Genomic DNA, 18,738 nt, shown 5'->3' with positions numbered 1-18,738 from the left:
GAGCTGGTTTTATTGTACAACATTGAACATTGATTTGTTTATTGTCTTTGTTTGACAGTGCATGCGAAGATCGCAAAATCTTGACTTGCTTATCTTTGATCCTGAGATCGAAAGAACCGCAAGAAGATTAAGAAAGGCAAGAAGAGAAGAGATTAGAGCAATGGCTGAAAACAGAGATAATGAAAATCCACCCCCTGCAATACCCATCCGAGATCATTTTAGGCCGGTATTGAATGCTCATTATTCGAGCATAGCACGAGGAACTATTAAAGCAAATAACTTTGAGCTCAAGCCTGCATTGATAAACATGGTTCAACAGAATCAGTTTGGAGGAGCCGCCACTGCAGATCCTCATTTACATCTAAGAACATTCCTTGAAATTACTGTTACGGTAAAAATAAATGGTGTTTCTGATGATATAATTCGATTGCGTTTGTTTCCTTTTTCTCTTAGGGACCAAGCAAGAGGATGGCTCCAATCGCTTCCTTTGGGGAGTATCACTACATGGCAGGATTTAGCAACCAAGTTTCTTGCAAAATATTTCCCACCTGCGAAGTCTGCACAGTTGAAAATTGAGATAAGTACTTTTAGGCAGACTGATTTTGAGCAATTATATGAGGCATGGGAAAGATATAAGGAGTTGTTGAGGAGATGTCCAAACCATGGTTTTGAAGATTGGGTACAGATTGAATTGTTTTACAATGGTTTGAATGGACAAACAAGAGGCACTGTTGATGCAGCAGCTGGTGGCACGATATTTGCAAAATCACCCGATCAAGCATATGATTTGCTTGAACAGATGACCATTAACAGTTATCAGTGGCCGTCTGAAAGGTCAGGAGTAAAGAAACAAGCTGGAATTTATGCCATAGATCCTATTACATCACTCACCGCTCAAGTTTCAGCTTTGACAACTCAAATTGCAGCAATGAATAAAGCTAGTACATCAGAGGTTGAAAATGCATCTGTTGTTACTGAAGAACCACATATTCCTGATGAGGCTCATTATATCAACAATAGGAATTTTGGTGGTTATGGAGGATATCGAGGTAACCCTCCCCCTAACACTTATCATCCTGGTTTGAGAAATCACGAAAATTTTTCATATGCTAATAATAAGAATGTGTTGAATCCTCCACCGGGGTTCAATGCATCAAAGGGGGAAGGAAAACCTTAACTTGAGGATCTTGTTGGAACATTTGTTGTTGAATCGAATAAAAGGATGGCTAGGACTGAATCTCGTCTTGATGGCATGGAAACTCACATGGGAAATATGGGAGCCACAATGAAATCATTGGAGACACAGATTGGTCAGTTGGCTAATGCATTGAAAGATCAAAATAAAGGTCAATTCCCAAGTAACACTGAAGTGAATCCAAAGGAGCAATGCAAAGCTGTAACTTTGAGAAGTGGAAGAGAACTTGAGGGTAAAAATTCCAATGAGAAGGATGAGAAAGAGATGACTGTTGAAGAAGTTGAAACTGAGGGATCCAAAGTTGAAGTTGAAGTTGAACAACCTCCTGTATTCAAGCCAATTCTTCCATATCCACAGAGGTTTAAAAAGAAGAAATTGGATGAGCAATTTGCCAAATTTTTGGAAATTTTCAAGAAGATTCACATCAACATTCCATTTGCTGATGCTTTAGAGCAAATGCCAAACTATGCAAAGTTCATCAAAGATGTGATGTCAAAGAAGAGGAAGTTGCATGAGTTTGAAACAGTGAAGTTGACAGAAGAGTGTAGCGCCATACTCCAAAGGAAACTACCACAGAAACTCAAAGATCCAGGGAGTTTTACTATTCCTTGTGTTATTGGTGGTTCTAGAATAAATAAAGCTTTATGTGATTTAGGTGCCAGTATTAATTTAATGCCTTTTTCTATTTACAGGACTTTAGAGCTTGGCGAGGTGAAGCCTAGCACTATTACCTTGCAGCTGGCGGACAGATCACTTACATATCCACGGGGTATAGTGGAGGATGTTCTGGTAAAGGTAGACAAATTTATATTTCCTGCTGACTTTGTCATTCTAGATATGGAAGAAGATCAGGACACTCCACTTATCTTTGGAAGGCCATTCTTGGCCACTGGAAAAGCTTTGATTGATGTGCACAAGGGTGAGCTTACATTGAGAGTAGGTGGAGAAGAAGTCATGTTCAACATCTACAACACAATCAAAGAACCAAATGAGGTAAGTACTTGTAATAGCATTGATGTAATTGATTCATGTGTATCTCATGTTGGTGCAGGTAGATTGACGAAAGATTCCTTGGAGAGATGCTTGTTGGAATCCGTGTCTATACTGGATGAAGATGATTGGGACGTGCAAGAGGAGTTACTTGCTCTCGATACAGTGCCTAAAGAAAAGATTGATGTGCATCATGTAGAGCTACTTGAAGATGCAAGTATAGAGGTACCAAAAGTATCCCCTGAATTGAAGGAACTTCCAAGTCACCTTTGTTATGCATTTTTAGGTGAAAATTCAACATATCCGGTAATCATCTCTTCTTTACTTACTTGTACTGAAAAAGAGAAATTGTTGAGGGTGTTGAGGGAATTTAAATCTGCTTTAGGATGGACAATTGCTGATATAAAGGGGATTAGCCCTACAGTTTGTATGCATAAAATCTTGATGCAGGAATCATATTCACCCTATGTTGATCATCAGAGAAGGCTTAATCCAGCAATGAAAGAAGTTGTGAGGGCTGAGGTATTAAAATTGCTAAATGCTGGTGTTATTTATGCTATATCTGATAGCTCGTGGGTTTCACCAGTACAAGTAGTGCCTAAGAAGGGAGGAATAACTTTAGTGAGAAATGATAACAATGAATTGATTTCAACTCGTCCAGTGACTGGTTGGCGAGTATGCATAGACTACAGGAAACTGAATGATGCGACTAGGAAAGATCATTTTCCTCTTCCCTTTATTGACCAAATGCTTGATAGAGTTGGTGGTTATCATTATTATTGCTTTCTAGATGGTTATTCAGGTTACAATCAGATTGTCATAGCACCGGAGGATCAGGAGAAGACTACCTTCACTTGCCCTTACGGTACATTTGCTTTCAGGAGAATGCCATTTGGACTGTGCAATGCACCTGCTACTTTTCAGAGGTGTATGATGGCCATATTTTCTGACATGGTTGAGGAAATAATGGAGGTTTTTATGGATGATATTTCTGTGTTCGGTTCATCTTTTGATCACTGTTTGCAAAATCTAATGCTTGTTTTGCAGAGATGTCAGGGGAAGAATCTAGTTTTGAATTGGGAAAAATGTCACTTCATGGTTCCAGAAGGTATTGTGCTTGGCCATAAAATTTCGGCTAAAGGAATAGAAGTTGACAGGGCCAAAGTTGTGGCAATTGAAAATCTTCCACCGCCGAAGAATGTGAAAGGGATCAAAAGTTTCTTGGGACATGCCGGGTTTTATCGTCGTTATATTAAAGATTTCTCTAAAATTACTAGACCTTTATGTAATTTGTTAGAGAAAGATTCGACATTTATTTTTGATGATGACTGTTTGCAGGCATTTAACAGGATCAAGAAAGCACTGATTTCTACTCCCATTATGATAGTGCCTGATTGGAAGTAGCCATTTGAGCTCATGTGCGATGCTAGCGACTATGCTGTGGGAGCAGCATTGGGACAGAGGCGAGACAAGATGTTCAAGGCTATCTACTATGCAAGTCGTACACTTAATTCAGCCCAACAGAACTATACAACTACTGAAAAAGAGATGCTAGCAGTGGTGTTTGCATTTGACAAGTTCAGAACATATCTCATAGGCACCAAGGTAACCGTTTTTACTGATCATGCAGCTCTTCGCTATTTGTTTGCCAAAAAGGATGCCAAGCCCAGGTTGATACGATGGATACTTTTACTTCAAGAATTTGATTTTGAAGTCAAAGACAAGAAAGGTTGTGAGAACCAGGTGGCAGATCATTTGTCACGACTAGAGCTTGAAGAAAGAACTGATGGTGAAGTCATTAATGAGTCGTTCCCAGACGAACAGCTATTTGAGGTAAATTCTAAACTCCCTTGGTTTGCCGATATAGCTAACTTTTTGTCTTGTGGTACTTTTCCTCCAGATCTGAATCATCACCAGAAAAAGAATTTCTTCCATGATATCAAATTTTTCTTCTGGGATGATCCTTGTGTGTATAAGAGATGTGCTGACCAAGTGATTAGGAGATGTGTTGATGGAGAAGATGCACACAAAATTCTGGAACAATGTCATTCATCACCTTATGGTGGACATTTTGGAGCTACACGAACAGCAGCTAAGGTATTGCAATCAGGTTTTTTCTGGCCTACTTTGTTTAAGGATAGCTATACCTTAGTGAAATCATGTGATAAGTGTCAAAGGTTAGGAAACATTTCGAGGCGTCACGAAATGCCACTGACAAATATTTTGGAAGTGGAACTTTTTGATGTCTGGGGCATAGATTTCATGGGAACTTTCCCCCTTCTTTTGGTCAATCTTACATATTATTAGCTGTGGATTATGTTTCGAAATGGGTGGAAGGAATCGCCACCAGTACTAACGATGCTCATGTTGTAGTTAAATTTGTGCACAAGAACATTTTCACCAGGTTTGGAACACCGAGAGCCATCATAAGTGACGAAGGTACGCATTTTTGCAATAGAATTTTCAACTCACTGATGGCTAAATACAATGTGAAGCACAGAGTGGCACTAGCATATCATCCTCAGTCGAATGGACAAGCTGAAATATCCAACCGGGAAATCAAACAAATATTAGAAAAGACTGTCAATACAAACCGGAAGGATTGGACTATAAAATTGGATGATGCACTGTGGGTTTATAGGACAGCGTTCAAGACGCCAATAGGGATGTCTCCCTATAGGTTGGTTTTTGGTAAAGCCTGTCACTTGCCACTGGAATTGGAGCATCGAGCATTCTGGGCAGTTAAGAAATTGAACTTTGATTTGAAAGCAGCTGGTGATGAAAGAAAACTACAGTTAGCTGGTGATGAAAGAAAACTACAGTTAAATGAAATGGAGGAGTTCCGCAATGATGCTTATGAAAATGCCAAGATTTATAAAGAACAGACCAAAAAGTGGCACGATAAGGTCATTGTACGAAAGGAACTAAAACCAGGACAACAAGTACTCTTGTTCAATTCCCGTCTAAAGTTGTTTCCTGGTAAGTTGAAATCGCGTTGGTCAGGTCCATTTTTGGTGGAGACAGTGTACCCTCATGGAGCGATTGAGCTAAAATGCAGTGATGGGAGGACTTTTAAGGTGAACGGGCAAAGAGTTAAGCCATACTATGGAAATGAAGTAAGGCACCTTGACAACATTCCTTTGGGCGGATCAACTTGATATAAACTGATGGTAGTCAGGCTGATGACGTTAAACCAAGCGCTTATTGGGAGGCAACCCAAATTTTTTGTTTCTTCTTTGCATTGTTGATTTCGGTTTTGAATTTATTTTTTTTTATCATGTTATTTTTGGTTGTATATTTTTGATATTAGGTGTGCTTATATCTTCCCAAAATTTAATGAATCCCAATTGTTTTCTTTTCAGGACTGAAAATTTGAGAAGAAAATATTTTGACGAAACAGGAGTGCCCCTGCAGTCTCATGTGCACTGCACCCATGCTTGAGGTGCATTCAAAATACAAGAAAATTCGAAGCAGGAGTGCTCCTGCAGTACAAAGATACCGCCCCCGCGCTAGGTGTGCCGAAGCACTACCGCACCCGCGGTGCTAACAATACCGCACCCGCGGTCTTGCAGTGTCGAACAAATGCATGAAATGCCGAGAGATCACCCGCACCCACGGTAACCATCACACCGCACCAGCGCTAAAGCCCCGAAGAAGCACCGCACCCGCGGTCTTAAGTATACCGCACCCGCGGTCGTGCAAGGCAGGATTATCAAACACAGCCGAAACCATACCGCACCCGCGGTCGCTCTTTTTAAAGACTGAATCGGACATTCAACACACACAACCGAAGAACAACACTCAAGAACACCCATCTCCATTTCGAAATCCCTACACAAGAACACCATTTTCCCACTAAATTTTTGTTATTCCTTCAACAAATTCACCACTACAACCTATATAGCTTCACTCATTCCATCAAATATCACATTCCTTTCAACCAAATTCAACAACCAACCTAGGGTTGAAAAGGGGCTCGAAAATTTCTTCAAGAATTTGAACAAAACTTTGTTTTTGTTCTTTAAGAAACAATTCACCACACCCAAGGGGAGCAAATTCATTGCAAATTTGTTGATATATTCGAAAATTGTTGGAGTTAGTTGCTATGGAAGGAAAATTCATTTGGTGAAGCACATTCTTGATTTTGGGGATATTGTTGCTTGATTGTTGTGTACATTGTTTGAGGTGTGGATATTGTGAATATTAGTTTGGGGGAGTGCAATAATACTTGAATTTTGAGAATTGGGTTGAAGTAAAGTTGGTGTTTGAAAGGTGTTCGACACAATGCCTCCACGAAGAAAACAATCTAAGGGTGCATCATCCTCATCAACTGTGAATTACGATGCAAGTCGGTTTTATGATGAGAAGGCGGAGGAGCAATATGGCAAGATTTTGAATAGAAGTATTATAAAAGAAAGGGGATTTGATCTTAGTGCCCCTCATACTGAAATTGGACAAATGCTTAGGGCTCGGCAGTGGGAAGAATTTGGCAGGCAGCCACAAGATGCTGTCATTTCATTGGTGAGAGAGTTCTATGCTAACCTCAAGGTTAGGTATGATCGGTTGACGGTGTTTGTGCGAGGAAAATGGGTAGCATTTGATGCACATACAATTAACACGTTATATGGTATCCCTGCAATCATGCACGACGAATATGAAGAATACAGGAACGAGCATGTTGATTATAATAGTATTCTTCAAAAAATTTGTATACAGGGAGCTGAGTGGAGAATGAGGGACGATGTGCACTTGAGCCTAGCAAAGTCTGATCTGAAGACTGTTGCGAAAAATTGGTATTCATTCATTTCTGCTAGGATCAAGCCTACCGAACACACCACTACCGTGATCAAGGAGAGAGCCATTCTCACATTTTGCATTATGACAGGGAAGACAGTTGATCTAGGTCAATTGCTTCAGAATTCAATTCTCGACTATGCAAGAGGTAACTCTCCGAGTGGACTTCTCCACCCCTCTCTCATCACTGTTTTATGCCAACATGCGGGAGTTACTTGGGCAGCGAATGAAGAGTTGTTGAAGCCAAAGAATGAAATTTTGGTTATTCAACCATTTGTGGGAGTCAAAGGTGATCAAGCTGCAGCATGTAGAGCTGAAAGGGAATTCAATAGGAGAGCTGCAGAGAGACGTGCCCAAGCCCAGGCTCAAGAACCACCACCGCAACACAGGCAGAGAAGAGATAGATTGACTCAGTTGGAAGAGGATATGCGAGTTCAACGCCAAGAGATGGATGCTTTTAGGTATAGGACCGATACATTCATGGGGTATATGATGGATTTCACATCGGTCTTGGCTCAGCAATTTCCATCTGCTTCCACTTTTGGTCATCCATTTCCACCTCCTCCACAGTGGCCACCTGTTTACCACCCGCCAGAGTTCCAACCACCCCACGACGACGACGATGAGGATGATGGCAATGACCACTGACGGTCGTTGCCCAGTGTATGTGCATTTTCCTATTTATCATGCTTATTTACATCGAGGACGATGCACATGTTTAAGTTTAGGGGAGATTTATTTTATTTTATTTTTGTGTTTTATTTTATTTTATTTGGAGTGTTTATTTTATTTTGTGTGTTTAAATTTTTGGTTTATTTTGTGTGTTTTTAGTTATTTTGTGTGTTTGTAGTATTTTAGTCATTAAATTTTTTTTTTTATGAATTGGCCAATGATGAAAATATTTTTTTTTTGGAAAAGAAAGGTCATGCATCAAATTCATGTTAATTGATCAATTTGAAAAAGTTAGAGAATAATCATGAGATTTGGTGAGTTTGAGACTTACAATTTCTATAAAACCTTGTGATTTTTATTTGATATTGAAATAAAATTTTTGCAAACACATAGATGATTGAGGCAATCTTTGATTTTATTTGGGCCATTTATATTGTTCATAAACATTCATTTGAAGCCCTTTTGAGCCTATATGAACAAAGAATTGTGTTTTTGAAATTCCTTGGAAGCCAAGCACTTTTCGTTTTGAATATATATGTATTTGGTTGATGCATTGAGACACCATTTTCACGATGATTAGATTCTACTCTTTGATGATGAATTGAGATTTTGTCTAGAACTATCCAAACATCACTCGAGGCGAAATACGGACAAATTATGATTTAGGAATGATTTAGGTGATTTTTGGATCGATTGAGCCTTTCAAGCTACCAAATAAAATTAATTTATCAATTGTCACCTCTTTGAGCTTATATGAATTTGAATGGCACACGTAAATATGTGTAAAAGAACCCCATTCAATATTTTTTTCAAGTATCCCACAATTACCAACCTTTTGAATATCTTATACAATTATTTCCTACCTTCTCAAGGGACTAAGAATTCAAAAGATTAAAGAAAGTGATATTCTCCTACAAAAGAAAATGAATGATGTTACATTGATGAAGTTGGAGAAAAATGCGAGAAAAAGAGATGAAAAGAAATGTAAAAGAATTGGAGATCAAAAGAAATAGTGGAGTTTGCAAAAGAGATGAAATTCAATTTACTCCCTTATTTGAACTCCTAATCTTTATTTGTAGCCATGAACCAAGGCCTAACATTAAAACCATTAAAAATCCTATTAACCTAGTCATAGTTGTCCAATATACTAGTGGAGAGTGATTGGGAGGATCTAGCCTATAGACAAGTGATAAACACTTTCATTGAGTAAGAATCTTGATCAATTTTACACACACCTCATTGCATCAAATATTTATTGGGTATCCCTTTCTTGAATGAATATTGCTTTGAACCCAATCTTTACCGAAAAAGACCTTGTGATATGTGTTTGTAAAAATTTGAAATCAATTGAGAATGATTTGAAACATGGTTGAAGAGATTTGAAGTTAGAGAATTAACCGATCACATGATTTTATCCGGATGAACAAGTGGTTGAATTGATTTGAATTGTAAATGCATGAAGGGTTTTAAATTTATATTGAGGCCAAGTTCTTTAAAATATTTCATGACTTGTTTGTTCTTGTTGTTTTTTTTTGCTCGGGACTAGCAAAATCTTAAGTTTGGGGGAGTTTGATAAGTGCAATTTATTGTACTTTTATTACTTGTTTTTAACTTAGAATTTTGTGATTCTTGAGCAGGTTTTATTTGATTTGTTGTTGTTTTTGTTATTGTAGTTTGGAAGCTTAGAAATGAGAGTTTGGAGTGGTATAGTGATGAATTAGAAGGTGCAAGGGACAAAGTTTGACGAAGCAGGACTGCACCCGCACTCCCTAACATGACCGCACCTGCGCTACATGCCGAAGCATGACCGTACCCGCGGTCATGCTAGGACCGCACCCGCGGTCTCACACGCCGAACAGGAGGAATTCCGCCGAACAGACACCGCACCCGCGGTCCTTCCATTGCAGCACCCGCGGTCGTGCACCAATATCATTCCGGAAATTGTGAAACTTTGTGGACTTTGAATAAAAGTAGAGGAAAATGGTGTGCTACGGGGGGAATCTTGTCTAGACTATAAAAGGATCTCTTATTCATCATCTAGGTCATATTGAGGAGCAAGGAAAAGAGTGGAGGCTACAAGGAAAGGATTGAAGATCAAGCTCATCTTCTTCAACAAGTTCTTGCTCACTTTTGGACAAAAACTTCATACACTCCAAAACTCTTGTTTTAAGTTCTTCTTTCTTTATTTTTACTTTTATTTGATATGTCTTGTTTAAGATTTATGTGTTGTTGTGTTATTTGTATTATTATGAACTAAATCTTAATTCTAGAGGAATGATGGAACAAAACTAGAAACCATGTGTTGAGATTTATGATTTATGCTATATAAGTTTCCTTTCTTGTTCATTTGTATTTTTCCAATCTTAATGCTTTCATTTTACTGGCCATATCTTGAATGATTTGTATGTTTATAAATTATCACCTGGAAAAGGAAATTTATAAACAAGAAAGGAAAAATACATTGATAGTATTTATATAGTTCGGGAGAACATCTATTGCTATTAAAGCCATTAAAAGAAGTTAGTGCTTATTGTGTTATTTAATTTTAGATTGTTGACAGGGATGTTACAGTCTTTTGTTAGATAATTAGTATCTACTTAGCACTCGGGAGAGGGAGTAGATAATTATAGAATTCTTGGTTAATGAATAAGAAGGACATTTATAATATAGCTACACAAAATAGCACATGGTGGATAGTTGCGTGAAATCGGACCTCTAGATCTTTTATTCCATTGTTCAACTCTGTTTGGTTCTACAAGTAAATTTATTTTCAATTCAATTATTGATACGAACAAATCTGTCAGTTGATTATTCTAAATAAAGTCGAGACTATTTTAATTACAAACATTAATATAAATTTAGAAATACATTCCTCGTGGGATCGACACTTGTACTCAAAATTACATTTTACTATAACTTGACGCCGTGCACTTGCGAGCAATCAAGAAAACAGGCAACAACTGTCCTGAAACTTAGCACGATTTTGAGTGATCATGCAGTTAGTTTTAGCTTGAGCTATAGCTCTTGATTTCAGATCAGCTAAGGCGCTCCTTCTTAATGTTTCTAAGGGGTCTGCATTTGATACTTCATTAAAATTGGATTGCTCTGATCAGGCACTATTAAACTAACTTGCATTACCATTGATGTATTGTTAGAGGCTCCAATATTGGGCCAATATCAGGTCAGTATTCAGACACAAATTCAGAAGAATTTTAATCCACGAATTCAGAAGAATATTTATCCACAAATTCAGAACAATCTTGAGCACCGGAGTTAGGGGTATATGTAATTTGACTTTCAGAGCTGAACTGCCCCAAAATGTTATCCTCCTCAGCTGCTTGGGAAATATAGTTTGACACAACCTTATACTCACTTTTATTCAGAACACATGTAGTCATCTGCATTGGCTGGATTCCCAACCCCTGAATAAAAGTTTTATCCGAATTTTTTTGACAGGGGAGGCAACATATTCCTCTTCCAGGATATTAGAATTAAGAGTCTAAATTTTTGATTATAGAAGATAAGAGAATTTCGGGGAGGAAAATCAATTTAAGAGAGATAAATTGTTAAGTCTAGAAAATTTGAAGGTCCACGTGGACCACAACATGCAAATTACCAAATTCCTTACATATTTTATTAAGTTGTTTTAATGCATTAAATGCATGTTTATTGCATAAATATGTGTTTTAATTAATGGGTTATTAAAGTTTCATGCATAAGGGGCTTTACTAGTTTTTGGGCTCGAACGAGGAAAGGAGACCGGTGATAATTAAGGAAAAATGTTTTTTATTAAATAATTAGTATTAATTATTTAATATATGGTGTATTTAAATGTGATTTTCGAAAATGGGCCTTGCTTGGAATTTTACCCGCTATGTCATATTTTTAATCGGCACGCAAAATTTAGCAAGTCGGAGGACTTTTTGAGTGTTTGGACAATATTCTAAAAAAGATACCTAAACGAAATATTTTATTGGAGTGTTTTTGGGCCTATTGGACTATTTTAATGTATAATGGGCCTAAAATCCTACTTAACCTCATTATTTTAATTAAGGGCCCATAATACACTAATTAATATATCTAAACCTATCATTAAAACCTAATCTCCCTACCTCCATATGGCTGACGCCTCCTCCATGTTCCAGCAGCTTTCTTCGAAAATCCAGCAGCTTCCCCCTTAGGTTTTCTCAAGCTTTTTTCAAAGAAATCGTTCCCCGTAACTCCGGTTCACGTTCTACGCGAGTATCTTCAAGTTTTCGAGCGTATATACACAAAGGCACAGGATGTATCCCATTTTTATCTTCATTCACGCCAATATTATGCTGAAAGATATGTGAATTCATGAGAATTTATTCATCTAACTTGTGGTTTCGTTTTAATGCAAAACTTTGACATGAAAGTGCATACTTTTTGTTTAAATCTCACGTTTTCTTCTGTATGTGCAAGGGGCTGCCGATTTTGTGTTTCTAAAAGCTGCACACGGTGGTAAGATAGTGTCAATATGCTGGAGTCGAGGTTTAGTCAAGATAAGTTGAGGGCCAATCGGTGTTTTGAGATGTGAACTATACAAGATAAATTCCTCACACACAATCACTCATACACATACAAGAGTGTTGATCTTCAAATATTAGTTCAGTGAAGTCTTGCACAAAGACCTAAAACATTGTGTTTGTAGTCTTTGCATATGAGACATTAGTGAGGTTCTGCCTACAATCTTGAGTGCTAGAAGTTCTAGTTGGGTGTTGTCCTTCTAGAGTGGGTTTGTACAAAGAGTTGAATAAATCAAAGTCTTCTAATGAATCATTCCAAAGGGAAGAAGGGTTGACGTAGGAGCATTTGAAGTACTCCGAACATCCATAAACAAATTCGTGTCTATTTGTTTATTGCATTACTGTTCATTTCCACTGCTTTTAAAGAAGCATTTATGTGTTCTTCAAATACCAAAATATTGTATACCAAGTGTTTGATAAAATCCTTCAACCAAAATATACTCATCCAACTTGCATATATTTTAAATGCTTTACAAAATGTTTAATTGATTCCTACGAAGAATTATTTCGACTGTCTTCCGCTTGGTTTGAAAAAAAAAACTCGATTTAATTCATCAGTGTACAATATTTCAAGAACCGAGCTATTGTAGCTCAACGATGATCCCTCTAACCGATCCTGTCAAGACCGGAGACGATTAAGATATTAAAACTTGAAAGTTATATTTTTATTTTAAGTCAAGAAAATAGTATTTTAAAGGATTTATAAATTTTAGCAATTAAGGGGAAAATTTAATTATTGGATGAAAAAGAGACGTTAAACATTTTATTTAGCAAAATTATAAAATAAGGAATTTAAATACGTCCACTCGAAATAAAATATTTAAATAATTATTTTTATGACTTAATTAATTAAATTGATTAGTATTTAACTATGGGTAGACTTTTAAAATTGTAGAATTATTAATTTAAAATTTTGAAAGACTAAATTAGTAACTTAAATTGTAAGGGCTTAATTAGTAAATTTAACTAGTATTTTACTTAAACTTAAACACCAAATAAAATCTATAAAAGTGTCCTAATACTACCTTACGTGTAAACACAAGCACACCACACACACACCAAACACACACTAAACTCGCTCACACATTGGCTGAGAGATTCACCCCACTTGGGCTTGTATTTTTTCAATTTTCTCCATCAGAAAGCTTAAGCCAACTATCACACTACAATCCTTGATTTATTTAGCCACTTTTCAAGACATTAAATGCAGCAATCCGTCTCTTTCGGCCTCCGTTCTCCCATGCATTCGTTTGTCGATATATTGTGCGTTTTAATGCAAAGGAATATATAAACATTTCTTTTATGTATCGATCATGTTATATACTGTATTTTGATAAAATTATGTGTGAAAACTCATTGTTTTAATCAGGGGCGGATTTAGTGTAGGGCGAACGGGGGCCACGGCCCTCCCAAAAAATTAAAAAAAAAATTTAGTATATATTAATTTTTTTTAAACTAAATATATAAACAGATATATATATACATGGCCCCCCAAAATGAATGATACGTCCATGTATCTCAGTGGCTAAAGCAAATTATAATGTTTGCTCCACCCGATTTCGAAACCTGATCCCACTTTCTTTTTTTTTTTGCTTAGCGACGGTTTCTTATAACCGTCGCCATATAGCGACGGTTGTTGAGAAAACCGTCGCAAAATAAACTAAGCGGCCCCCCCAGTGTCGAAATCCTAGATCCGCCTCTGGTTTTAATTATATATATGCTAGAACACGATTAAAACTCGTTTTGATACATATTACGCTTGAAATTATTTGTTTTATTGAGTTTTTAATCACCGTATTCGCTGGACCGATCCTATTGCTTGCTGTCACATATGGGTATGTTCTAATATGTGTTTAGATAGCTTTAGATGGCTCATGATGGGGCAAGTGGTTGCTGGTGCAAAATAAAAGGAAACAAGTGCATAGCCGCACGTGTGTAGGGGGGTCGGCTTGGTGGCATTGGATTTGTTTGTAGCCTGTCGAGGGCTTTTTGCTATGGTTTCGGGAATGTCTTAGGGTCCTACGGTGAGCCTAGATAGGGTGGTTCATGGGCTGGTTGGCAGGATAGAAGGCTGGAGCTAGAAAACTACAGCTAGACAAAATTGGGGTGCATGTAGGGGCTATAAGTGTTCGATCTTGTGGTTCAGCGTATGGCTTAACCAAGGCTCTTGGATACAGTTTGACGTGTGTCTTAGGGTCCTACAATGAGTCTTGTTATGATGTTTCATGGTCTGGAGTGGCAGCTAGGTGGCTGGGACCAAAAGAACTATAGCTGCACATAATTGTCTCTCACATGAGGGGCTGTTATGGTCTTGCTGGTTTTGTGAGGCTTGGGCGCGGGTCTGGCTATAACAGCTAGACCAGGGACTTACGTTGTGTTTAAGGTTCAGTCTATGGCTTGTTTCAGGTCCGGTTCATGTCGGTTTAGGAGTGGAGTCATGAGAAGCGTTGATGTGTCATATTGTGTCTCCATGGGCTGTTTTCTTGGATAGGCTTTTATGTATGGTTTTAAGGTGGTTCGATCATGTTTCAAGGATAGTTTAGGCTCTTGAATAGTAGGTTAGGATGTTGGCTAAGTATGGTTTGAGTCCTGAGTTGTTCGATTAATCGTAAGTTATTTTATATAATTCGGGTATCGTACGCTTCCGAGTGCATCTTTGGACTGTGATTGATTGGTTAATTTATAAAATTGTGGCAACATGTCAAGGGCGTTCCAACGAACTACATGATGTTCGTAAATATGTATCACGCACAAAATAATATTTTTAGGCTATGCCATTTGTCTTGTGGCAAAATTATGTTACCGGTTTAAAAGCCGGAGAACGTGTCTGAGGATCTCTCCAACCTTTTCGGAGGATTATGTTATATTAGGGAGCGGACATCCAGTCCAAGGGTTGTGGTGATCCGCGCTGTCCCAATACAACGGTTTACTTTAATCAAACGATTTATGAGTATTGGCCTTTTGCATGTTACGATTATGCATGACAAGTATGAAAATATGATTTTTATAAAATTGTTTAAGCATGAAAATCGCTTTATACATATTTATACTTATAATATTTTATGTATGGGCTAAGTTTAAATTGCATAGATTTTTATTACGTATTATTCGTTATTCATGATTTATGCATGCTGAGTCATTTGGCTTACTAGACTTGATCGATGCAGATAATGTAGTTGAGGAGATGAGAGGCGGTGATAAAAAAAAATGATGCCTCAACCAATTACTAGACTTGATCGATGCAAACCCGAGTACTTCGTGGTTCACAAGTTTTATTATGAATATTTTAAACTATTTACTCTACTTTTGTTGAACTTGTTTTGATAACTAGTATGCTAAATTTTATATTATGTTAGATTTTTTTTTTAAATTATGGTGGATGTTTTAAACTTGGGATTTTAATGTTTGTGATATTTCAAACGGTAGAGTTTTAATATAAATTTTATTTTAGTATGAGTAGTGACCGTTAATTTATTTTATGAGCTATATTTATAATAAATTATTTAATAAGAAATTTTTGAAATTTCCTGCAAATATTAAAGTATTAGTATTTTAAGACACGATTCGTCACACAATCTAGACTTGATTTTTCCTTCCATCTCTATCCCACAAAATCCAATACTCAAAACACCTTGGAGAAAATATCACGGCCGAGACAACCACAACATCGCCAAATCTCCGCCTTTGCACCGCGGAACGCCGTTGTGAACTGACGGAATGCCACCTCCTTCCGACGAATGATCTCAACATGGATTTTCTTTTAGATCTCTAGTGTGATCTAAATAAATTAACGACGCATTTTTTAATCGTGGACTTGATTCAGAGGATTGAAGAACAGAGGAAATCCCGCAGATTGTTCGTAGGGACTTACGAGAAAGACTATCGCTACTAATCTTGAAATGATTTGTTTTTCATAGAAAGAAAAGATAAATAATATTAAACATCTTTTTTATGGATTTGAATCATATGATGACTAAGTCATGTTTTGAATGTCAGAGCTAAAATTTTTAAACTTTCGTCATGTCTTGAATACAAGAAAACGATACTCTAACAACATGTGAGTCTAAATGATGGCTATGGGCTATTTGATATTGTTCAACAATTAAAAATAATGTGCATAGTTTAAAATGTAAGTCTAAGTTAATTTGTAATTGGTTGAGGCAGCATCTTTTTTATCACCCAAAATTACACTCCAAAATAGCAAATTTAAATTTTAAGGCATCATATCTTAACATATACTTGTTACACTGGAAGACATATTGTGTTAATATTCTTTGCAGTAATATCTTGTAATGCCCGAGAATACTATTATTTTAATATGCGATTATTGATTTTGAATTGATATGGTTATGAAGGACCACTCCGAGACTTGATTTGAGTTGGCATGTGATATCGTTTGTGTGAGGACAGAACACATCGCGCATATGCGCGAGGCAGGCAGAGAACCTCGCGCATATGCGCGAGCATGTGCAGGGGATAATTGCCGAGACAGTAGATCTCGTGCATATGCGCGGAGATGGTGCGCGCATATGCGCGAGCTGCCGAGAAGACAAACGCCGAGACAGAAAGTCTCGCGCATATGTGCCGAGGAGGATAGCGCATATGCGCGAGACGTGCAACAACAACATGAAGTCACTTGGTCTCCACCATGCATGATATATATAATACATTCATTTCCCTTGCTATTCAGCAGAAAAAACCGAGGAATTCTACAGAGAAAGCTTCAAAGTTTTCACATTTAGAAATTTGATTTTATGAAAGATCCGCTCGTCAGATTTTTGATCCGATCACAGTACCGTGATCCTCACGTCAACAGCTACAAACGGTCGTAAGTCTTCTTAAGTTTTGATATGATTTGAAAATATGATATTGAAGGAATCAGATGTGATTGATATACAGTGTTCTTGATATATTAGACATCGTATAATCGAAACCGGATTGAAGAACGATACCGTATGGAATTGTTATGATTTTTCAGATTTGATATGATTGAGATTATACAGATTTGGTATCAGATTATTTTTGTTGATTGATTATGAGTTATTGGGATTGGTATATAATGATTTTGTATCACCGGTATTTCAAGATTGTGATGCTATGCCGTCGAAACAGAAATAGATTGAGTTATGAATATATCTGGTATTGATTGGGGTATATGTTGATATTGTATTCCTCGAATATGTTATGCGAGATTTGTGTCGAATATTTCGAAGACAGAACAGAGCCAAAACCTGACGAAAGAAAGGTATAAATCAATATTGAACTGGAAGATGCGACTTTAGTCGGATTTGACTTGTGTTTCCCAAAACCACATACTTATTTTTATTTTTTATTACCTTTGAATTCATTTATTGTGTATGATTATTCTATTGATTTATAGAAAATTCGAGAATAGAAGATAGATATCGAGAACGAGTCATAGGCGGATGTGCCTAGTCTTTGGCGGAGGTGCCAAAACATTGGATGTTTGGTTTATATCGATGTTTCATAGAAGTGGATCGACTTCTATTGTTGAGTTTCGATATAGTATGCCAACGTCCAGGAACCGGGATCCCTAGATTAGACTAGATCAGAGTTGAGTCAGAGATATGAGTTGATACATGTTATTGATAACTATTATATGCTTTTGTATATGTTTATATGATTGCATGTATACATTGTTTATACTAGGAATATTATTCTCACTGGAGTTATCCGGCTGTTGTTGTGTTTGTATGTGTGCATGACAAAATTAGCATGGAGGTCTGAACCCAGAAGTAGAATAGGTTTCGACATTGGATGTATAGCTGTTAAACCTTAGTTTAATATGTATGTATGTAGTACAAGACTTGTACCTTATTGTTGATGTTTATATCAAATGGATTACATTATGTTCCGCACTTGTATTTTTTTCAAAAAAAAATTAGACCCAGTTTATTTATTTGATCCAATTATTCCCAAAAATGATTAAGAAATGAATTAGCGTCCGGGTCCCCACAACAGGTGGTATCAGATTTGATTTACTGTTTTAATACATGTTTTAATACATGTTTACCTGATTATCTGATTTGATTAGTAATTTGTATTATTGAGAATGAATTAGAACCTATTCTTGATTAGAGGTAAGATGATCAGAAGGGGACTGAGACAGATTTGATTGCTAACCCTTTTGATAATCAAATATGCCTCCTCGAAGAATCCAAGAACAGGGCAGTACCTCAGCTAATCCAATGGATGTGACAGCAACACCGATGGAAACATTACTGAAGAGATTTCAGTCGTTTAAACCGTCGACTCTGAAGGGTACTGAGACTTCAGTTGATTGTGAGAGTTGGTTAGATGATATAGAGATGTTGTTTGATTCCTTGGATTACACAGATGAGCGCAGAGTCCGATTGATTGGGCACCAGTTGCATGACGTTGTAAAGAATTGGTGGTTCACGACAAAGAGAGCGTTGGAGCATCGAGGTACGACTATTACTTGGATCATCTTTAAGACTGAATTTTATCAAAGATTTTTCCCAGTGTCGTACAGAAAAGACAAGGGTGCAGAGTTTG

General features: G+C 37.1%; 1 protein-coding gene across 1 annotated transcript; it reads left to right on the top strand.

Annotated features, from left to right (window-relative positions):
* The first annotated feature begins 4,851 nt into the window (after positions 1 to 4,851).
* LOC140827160 (uncharacterized) lies at positions 4,852 to 5,343 on the top strand. The gene has a single exon (XM_073189772.1). It carries the CDS (start codon positions 4,852 to 4,854, stop codon positions 5,341 to 5,343), a length of 492 nt encoding a protein of 163 aa, XP_073045873.1.
* Positions 5,344 to 18,738: the final 13,395 nt, after the last annotated feature.

The sequence above is a fragment of the Primulina eburnea genome, chromosome 3 (assembly GCF_022965805.1).
Source record: "Primulina eburnea isolate SZY01 chromosome 3, ASM2296580v1, whole genome shotgun sequence".
Classification (NCBI taxonomy): Eukaryota; Viridiplantae; Streptophyta; class Magnoliopsida; order Lamiales; family Gesneriaceae; genus Primulina; species Primulina eburnea.
This window is presented reverse-complemented; position numbering and strand designations above follow the sequence as displayed.

What these genes read in the sequence shown, in the direction of transcription:
- LOC140827160 (XM_073189772.1), top strand. Translation starts at nt 4,852, where the DNA reads ATGTCTCCCTATAGGTTGGTTTTTGGTAAAGCCTGTCACTTGCCACTG.